The sequence below is a fragment of the Globicephala melas genome, chromosome 11 (genome assembly GCF_963455315.2).
Source record: "Globicephala melas chromosome 11, mGloMel1.2, whole genome shotgun sequence".
Classification (NCBI taxonomy): Eukaryota; Metazoa; Chordata; class Mammalia; order Artiodactyla; family Delphinidae; genus Globicephala; species Globicephala melas.
The window spans coordinates 7,126,187-7,134,634 of record NC_083324.2 but is presented as its reverse complement, the minus strand read 5'-3'; the positions used below and the strand labels follow the sequence as shown (position 1 = coordinate 7,134,634).

Sequence of the window (8,448 nt, the reverse complement as noted above, 5' to 3'; positions counted from 1 at the left end):
CCGTATCTGGTATCCCCGCGCCCCTTTAACACCCGGACAGGTGCAGGACGGCGACGCCTCTGGTTGGCTGGCGTGGGGTGACGCAATGGCACATGGCCTGCTACCATTGGCTGTGGCGCGGGCTCCGCCCTCCGGACTGCAGAGCCGGCGGAGGGCGCACGTCTTACGCAGCCGGCGGCGGCGGCGGCGGCGGCGGCGGCGTTGGCGGCGTTGAGGAGGCTGAGCCTGTGGCGTCCGCGGGCTCGGTGGGTTGTCTCTTCCTCCTCCGCGGCCTTCGTGGGTCTGGATCCTTCCTTGCCCGCTCGGGGGCCGTGCGTTTGCAGTCTGCAGACCCCGAACCTGACCCCTTCTCTTCGTATCCGGATCCGGGCTCCTCCCCCCCTCCCCAAGACTGGGGTTCCGGACTCCTCCCCCCAAGACCGTCCATCCGACGTCTTCTCCCGCAGTATTTAGGAATCTGATCCATTCTCCTTAATTCCGCTGATCCAGCCCCTAAGAACCATATCCCGACCCTAAAACAATGGGCTGACTCCTACCCCCTTGCCGAGGAAACAGGCCACCTCCCCCTGCGGTGACGAGGATAACTTGTTCCCGTCCAGGAATTTCAGAATAGGCTCCTTTCCCCAACTATCTCTCCTCCCTCTGCCTTACCCCAGTCTAGGCCTTCTTTTCTTATAACAAAGATCTGGGCTCCCAGACCCGCGGCACCTCAGAACCCACGCTTTTCTTTCCCACTTGGCTCCTCCAGCGAACCCTCCCCATGTCCTGTGTCTACAGGTCCCCAGCCTGGGAAAAGATGGCCCCACGGGCCCCGAGGGGCCTAGCGCCAGCTCTGCTCTGGGGCCTGAGCCTCTTCCTTGGCCTCCCAGGCCCGGTCTGGGTCCAGCTTTCTCCGCCTCCCAAGTCTTCTTCCCCCACTGAGCCCCATCCATGTCATACCTGCCGGGGACTGGTCGACAGTTTCAACAAGGTGGGTGCACCAGCAGTGTAAGAGGAGGGGGCTAGCTACTATTAGCACAGGGGTTGAGAGCTGGGAGCTCTGGCATACAAGTCTGCATAGACTCAAGTGTCCCAGCTTGGTTACTTACTGGTTGTATGGCCTTGGGTAGGTGCCTCTCTGTGCCTCAGTTTCCTGGTCAGTGAAATATAAGTGCTAGAATGTGCCAGACACTGTACTTAGCTATGACTAGTTTTCTCCATTTCCAGGGCCTGGAGAGAACCATCCGGGATAACTTTGGAGGTGGAAACACTGCCTGGGAGGAAGAGAAGTTGTCCAAATACAAGGACAGGTAAGGAAGAGGCTGAAGGTGTGGATTTGTATATCTAACATCCCAATCTGTGCTCTGCTGGTGGAAGCCTGGAGACACTTGGGGAGCACTTATTCAACAAATGTCACTGAATATCTATAGGAGAGCACTAAACAAGACAAGCAGAATTCTTTCTTCAAGGAGCTTCTATTCTAGTAGAGGAAACAGTGAATAAGTAAGTAAATAATGTCTTATCAGGTGAAGAACAGTAAAGCCGAATGGTGGGAGACGTGGCATTCAAGGTATGACATTCGCACAGAGACCTGAGGTGCAGAAGCAAACTGTGCGACAGTCGGGGAAGGGTTTTGGACAGAGCGGGGCTGAGCTTGGTGTATTTGAGAAGTGGCTGGATTTGGAGTGAGCAGAAGGGAGAGTGGTGGAAGGTGAAGGCAGAGAGTCTTGAAGGCCGCAGAAAGGCATTCAGATTTCGTTCTGAGTGTAGCGGGAAGTCATTGGAAGGTTTGGAGCAGGAAAGTGATGTGGTATTATTTGTACCTATAAAAGGTCACTTACACTAACAGACTATAGGGGGCCAAGGTGGAGGAGCAGGAAGACCAGTTGGGAGGCTAGTGCACAGTCTAGGCGTGACGGTAGTGGTGGACCTGGTGAGAAGGGGTCAGATTCTGGGTATATTTTGCAGATAGACTGATAGGACATGATGATGGAATCATTATGGGGTGTGAGAGAAAAAGTAGAATAAAAGGTGCTCACTGGGTTTTGGGCCTGAGCAACTGGGTGAATCGTGGGACTGTCTTCCGAGATGGGAGAAACGGGTCTGGAATCAGACGTTCTCATTGAACATGTTGGGCTGAGATGTCTGTTAAACAGTCAAGTAGAGTTAGATTTAGGAGTCAGGAGTTCAGGGTAGAAGCAGGGCTGGAAACATGAATTTGACAGTTATCAGCGTATAGTCAGTGTATAAAGCCAGGGGACAAGATGAGATTTTATTGAGAGGAGAGGCCTGAGTCCTAGGCCCTCTAGCTTTTCAATGTCAAACTGGAATTAGACCAGGTTGTCATTTCTGACCCTTTGTACCTTAGGGTCACCTCTCTGATCCTCAATTTCCTTATCTGTAAAACGGGAGTATTAATGCCAATCCTATTTCATAGGATCGTGGTAAGGATTAAACTATGATACGTCCTAGAAATAAAAGTTTCGTTATTACATAACAGTGGTCATTTTCCTTTCCCTCAGTGGGGCTTAGTTGCCTCATTTGGGAATGAGGGGATTGACCAAAATAACCCTAAGGGCACTTCTAGCTCTATAATGGTTACTGTTTTTTTGTTTTGTTTTAAATCACCTCCTATATGCCAGGCACTGTGCCAGACCCATTAAATATATAATATAATACATTTTATGTGTAAATGTATTTTTAAAAAAATTTTTATTGTGGTAGAATGCAATAACATAAAATTTACCATTAGAGATAGTCAGTATATTCAGGTTTTGCAACTATTGCCATTATCTAGTTCCAGACTGATTTCATCCCCCCCAAAAGAAACTCCATCCCTATTGAGCAGTCACTCTTCATTCTCCCTCCTCCCAGCCTTTAGCAGCCACTAATCTGTTTTCCATCTCTATGGATTTGCTGATTCTGTTGGAATCATACAATATGGCCTTTTATGTCCGGCTTCTTTCACTTAGCATAATGTTTTCAAGGTTCGTCCATCATGTAACAAATATCAGTACTTCTTTCCTTTTTAAGGCTTAGTAATCTTCCATTGTATGAATAGATCACATTTGTTTGTCCGTTTATCAGCTGATGGACATTTGGGTTGTTTCTACCATTTGGCCACTGTGTATAGTATTGCTATGAACATTTGTGTACAAGTTTGAACACCTGTTTTGCATTTTCTTGGGTATGTATCCAGGAGTGGAATTACTGAGTCATGTCGTGATTCCATGTTTATTTTATGGAGGAACTGCCAAACTGTTTTCTACAGCGGCTGCACCGTTTTTCATTCCCACGTGCAATGTAGGAGGGTCCCAGTTTCTCCACATCCTTGCTAGCACTTGTTATATGATATATTTTTAACCACATCTACCCAGCAAGGGTATTATATTCTGTTGTACAGATGCAGGGACTGAGCTACCTTCCAGCCAACCTAGAGGAGAGCCATTGTCCCCATTTTACAGATGAGAAAACACGTTCAGGAGAGGTTAAGTTACTTGCCCAAGGTCACACTACTAGATTGGAACCCAGGTCTCCCCAAATCAATACCCCTTCCATTGTGGCCTCTGGCCTTTGACATTATCTGGCATGAGGTGGGGAGGGGGGAGATTGTAAAGAGGGTGGTGGGTGGGCTGGAGTGTGTTCCTACCACCCATCCCTGTCTGGTCAGTGAGACCCGCCTGGTAGAGGTGCTCGAGGGCGTGTGCAGCAAGTCGGACTTCGAGTGCCACCGCCTGCTGGAGCTGAGTGAGGAGCTGGTGGAGAGCTGGTGGTTTCACAAGTGAGTAGCGGGGGCCTTCCTGGGAGGGGCTCAGGCAGGGCCGGCTGGTAAAGCAGAGGGTGGCGAGCTAGGGGCTGTGTCCTCATTCAGCTCCTTCCTCCAAACCCAGGTGTGCTGAGGACTTGCTGGGGGGCCCAAGCTCTCACTCTGAGCTGCAGACTGCCCCTCTGTCAGACGGGGAAAGGGCAGCCTTATGGGTCTTACACCCAAGACGGGCTGTATCACAGATCCTGTGGGAGGTTGCGGGAGACGGCAGCACCTCTGACACTGTCTCAGCCCCCTCACCATCCCTCCGCCTCAGGCAGCAGGAAGCCCCAGACCTCTTCCAGTGGCTCTGCTCAGATTCCCTGAAGCTCTGCTGCCCCTCAGGCACCTTTGGGCCCTCCTGCCTTCGTGAGTTTTTCAAGTTCCTCTTGGGGGATGGAAGGGGACTGCTGGGGCCAGGGATCCAGTCCTGGCTCGGCCCCTGGCTGGCTGTGTGAGCTCAGGCTTCTCATATCACTTCTCTGGACCTCTGTTCTCGCCTGCCTCACAGGGCTGGTGAGATGCACAAATCCATGGGGAACGGCTCTGAAAAAGGATATGGGGTTAGACTGAGTCAGATGCGGCCATGGTTTCTGTCATGTATTTAAGAAATGCCCCCCTCACCAGGCGTTTCCCATGTCTGGACTAAGGTGGCCTTCCTAGGGCCGGGCAGGTGTTGCTGAAGGCCCTGTTGTCACCAGCTTTTTCTACACGCAGTCCTGAGGCAGGAGCTGAACTTAACTACCAGCCCCTTTTAGAAAAATCTCTCTCAAAGCTGCAGATACAAAGAGCTAGCAACAAAGATGGTCAATTCAGTTTTTATAAAAGAAAAGATTTGTAAATAACCTAACTGTTCCACAATGGGGTGGAACAGTTCATACAGTTTTATGACAAAACATACAGTTTTATGACAAAATATTATGATGTCGTTAAAATTGTTTCCTCTCCAAAAATGCTTACTAATACGGGTAAAATATTCTGTACGTACAAGGTTGTATTTATGATCCCACCTGGTTTGGTGTCTGCCCACAGCCTGTCCTGGGGGTGCGGAGCGGCCCTGCGGTGGCTACGGGCAGTGTGAAGGGGAAGGAACTCGAGGGGGCAGCGGGCACTGTGACTGCCAAGCCGGCTATGGGGGTGAGGCCTGTGGCCAGTGTGGCCTCGGCTACTTTGAGGCGCAGCGCAATGCCAGCCATCTGGTATGTTCGGGTAGGTAGTCAAGAGGCGTGGCCTTGGGCAGGGACGTGTGGGGTACCTGCCTGCCCACCCTCATACTTCCCCCATTCTACCCAGCTTGTTTTGGCCCCTGTGCCCGCTGCTCAGGACCTGAGGAATCAAACTGTTTACAGTGCAAGAAGGGCTGGGCCCTGCATCACCTCAAGTGTGTAGGTGAGTGGGACCCTGCCCTAGGTCTGGAGGGGTGGGCAAGGTCTTGGGCTTGGTCCCCCATCAACACACACATCTCTGGGCTAGACCAGTCCAGTCCCCATCTTCATAGAGATATCAGCCTGGTTGGGAAGGCAGAAAAGTAACCAGGCGCTTACAGTATAGACTGATCGTTGTACAGTGAGAAATGTCTCTCTTCCAATTCAGTGGTAGTGGGGAATCAGGGAAGCCTTCTTGGAGGAGGTGTCACTTGGGTCAAGTCTCGAAAATTGAGGAAGGGTTAACCCGGAGAATGAGCATACTGAACTTGGGGTCAGGAAACCTGTGTTCGAGACGAGGGTAAAAGCTAAGCTGCTGTAACAGAAAGATCCCCAAAGACTGTGGCTTAATGAATTTCGAGGTTTATTTTCATCTCATATCACAGTCTGGAAGCCAGTGGTCCAGACTGGCAGAAAAGCTCTGCTTGTCATAGTCATTAAAGACCTAGATTCATCCTGTCTTACTGGACAGTCATCCCCTTGGGTGTTGAGGCTGGATCACGGTCACCTCTATGTATCATGACCTGGTATTCAGGAAGTGCAAAAGAGAAGAAAGTGCACGGAGGATCCAAGTCTGTTGTATTAAGGCCAAGTGAAAAGTGGAGCACATCACTTCTGTTTACAACACGTTGGCCAGAACTGAATCACAAGGCCACACTTAGCTGCAAGGCAGATTGAAAAACACAGTCTCTAGCTCGACAGCCCTGAGTCCAGCTGCACCTCTGCATCTGTGTTGGTGGACAGCCTGCAGTATCAGCCACACTGTTTAAGCCTGGGCAAGTCCATTCCCAACAACCCTGGCCTCAGCTTCCCTGTTAGTGAAATAGGGATTGAAATCCCCACCCTACCGGCCTCTTTGCAGACATTGATGAGTGTGGCACAGAGCGAGCCAGCTGTGGAGCCCACCAGTTCTGCGTGAACACGGAGGGCTCCTATGAGTGCCGAGGTAACTGTCCGCTCCTGCGGGGGAGGGGTGTGGGGAGGCTAGAAGGAACTGCTCCACGCCTTTCCCCCAAAACCGCCGCGTTCCCAGGTGCTGGCACCGCCCCCCCCACCCCCACCCCCGCCCTAGGCCTCTTCTGGAGCAGGGCTTCCCCCAGGCATACGGGCAGCTCGCACCCTTGTCTGTCCTCTCCCTTCTCCAGACTGTGCCAAGGCCTGCCTGGGCTGCATGGGGGCAGGGCCTGGCCGCTGTAAGAAGTGTAGCCCTGGCTACCAGCAGGTGGGCTCCAAGTGTCTCGGTGAGTGTCCTGCCACCTGGGAGCGTCTCATCCACCACAAATTGACAGGGGCCGAAATGTGGACGGGGCGTGGGAAGGAAGGGTGGAATGTTGCCTGCGTCAGCACAGAGCGGGTGACAGGATGTGAGTGAGACCAGAGTCAGGGGTGCTGCCTGTGGGACCCTGGCGGTCAGGGCTCTGACCTCTCCTTGGCCTCCGTCAAGACGTGGACGAGTGTGAGATGGCGGTGTGTCCAGGAGAGAACGAGCAATGCGAGAACACCGAGGGCAGTTACCACTGTGTCTGTGCTGAGGGCTACAAACAGATCGAGGGCATCTGTGTGAAGGAGCAGATCCCAGGTGAGCCCCAGCTCGGCCCCAGAAACCTGGGGAGGGGAGGTCCTTACCCAGGGGGAGGGCAGGCAAACCCCTCCTTCAGGCAGCTGCAGGCCCTGGCCCACCTGCACTGCCACCCAGCCCTCATGAGGCTGCACTGGGACCCGAACCCCACCTCTGACCCCCAGGGTGGCTTTTGGTGACCTCACACCTCCCAGGGTAGAAAGGAAATCGGACTTGGTGTCATATCATTCTGTGCCCCCCGAGCCTCTTTCTTCATCTGCCCTTGCCCCGCCCGAGGGCTCTTGTAGGCCGTGGGGGTGATGAGACGAAGGACAATCACAGTGGTGACGATAGTGACCACTTCCACAGTTCCTGTGTGTCACACACTGTTGCAGGCATATTGCATGTATTAACTTATTTCACCCCTAAAACAAATCCAGTGCTGTAGCTATTGTTCTCATCCCCATCTTGCATAGTGGAAGCAGGGACGCAGAGAGATGAAAAAACTTGTCCAGGGCCCCATGGCAAGCAGGTGGCAGAGCTGGGCGTCATTTCCAGGCACTCTGGCTCTGCAGTGGGGCTAGTACACATGCTCTGACCCAACTCTCCCACGTGGCCTTGGGCAAACCTCTTCACCTCTCTGCGCCTCAGTTTCCCATCTAGTAAGACAGGGATAATAAATGCCCGTCTTGGAGTTGTTCTCAGCAGTAAATGACACTGTGTGCTGGCGTGCCAGGCAGGCGTGTGGCAGTGATGATCAGGTGTGTGGGAGGCTCCAGGAACAGGGGATGAGTGACGGGCGCTTCTCTTGCCCAGAGTCAGCAGGCTTCTTCTCGGAGATGACAGAGGACGAGCTGGTGGTGCTGCAGCAGATGTTCTTCGGTGTCATCATCTGTGCACTGGCTACGCTGGCCGCCAAGGGTGACTTGGTCTTCACCGCCATCTTCATTGGGGCTGTGGCAGCCATGACCGGCTACTGGTTGTCAGAGCGCAGTGACCGTGTGCTGGAGGGCTTCATCAAGGGCAGGTAATCCCTGCCACACCTGCAGCATCTCCTCCTGCCCAGGCTGCCCCCAAGGTCGGGACTCTCCCACCTGGACACTTGAGGCACTTGCTTTATTTTTGAGTGCGGTAAGCACCCTCTACCCACCTTATGGAGCAGCGCAGACACCTGGGCCTGGGCAGGTGAGGCCCTTGGGTGAAAAAGTAGCCCTATAGGTGGGTGCCATGAGATCTTGGCCTTGGGGCACTGGTCAGGCTTCACAGTGCTGTGAATTTTTTTAAAAAGTGTCTCCTCGTTGTGGCTGCTCGTGAGCTTTGGCCCCTGCCCAGGATGTGGGGGGAGGGTGTCCCTTCACAACCCCCTCCTGCCAGCTGCATGCTGTCAGCTCCTGTTCTGTCCTCACCCCCTTGCCCCTCAGCCACTGATTTATTTATTCATCTCAGGAAATAAAGAAAGGTCTTGGAAAATGGAGAAGCTTGTCTTACTACCTGCCCCCACCCACCATGGGTTGGCCTAAGCTACTGAGAGCCCCTCCACCCTTGGGGAAGTTTCCTAAAACCCTGGGAAACTGAGGGTATCCTGACGGAGGAGCAGTAGAAGGAGGACAAAGGAGAGGGTTGGCCCTGAAGTAGTGTTAAGAGAAGGGAGATGGGATGGAGGAACCAGGCTTAGGAGTGGA

The 8,448-nt window shown here is 53.0% G+C and overlaps 1 protein-coding gene across 2 annotated transcripts; it reads left to right on the top strand.

Annotated features, from left to right (window-relative positions):
• Positions 1 to 90: 90 nt before the first annotated feature.
• CRELD1 (cysteine rich with EGF like domains 1) lies at positions 91 to 8,236 on the top strand. Of its 2 annotated transcripts, XM_030840727.3 has the most exons (11): positions 91 to 245; positions 778 to 970; positions 1,207 to 1,289; positions 3,650 to 3,760; positions 4,062 to 4,153; positions 4,817 to 4,993; positions 5,078 to 5,173; positions 6,071 to 6,154; positions 6,354 to 6,449; positions 6,653 to 6,787; positions 7,583 to 8,236. In XM_030840727.3, exons 2-11 carry the CDS (start codon positions 797 to 799, stop codon positions 7,795 to 7,797), a joined length of 1,263 nt encoding a protein of 420 aa, XP_030696587.1. In that variant the 5' UTR covers positions 91 to 245; positions 778 to 796; the 3' UTR covers positions 7,798 to 8,236. The 2 variants fall into 2 exon arrangements, with proteins under 2 accessions (XP_030696587.1, XP_030696588.1); XM_030840728.2 differs by lacking the exon at positions 91 to 245 and having other exon boundaries at positions 298 to 970.
• The last annotated feature ends 212 nt before the right edge of the window (positions 8,237 to 8,448 follow it).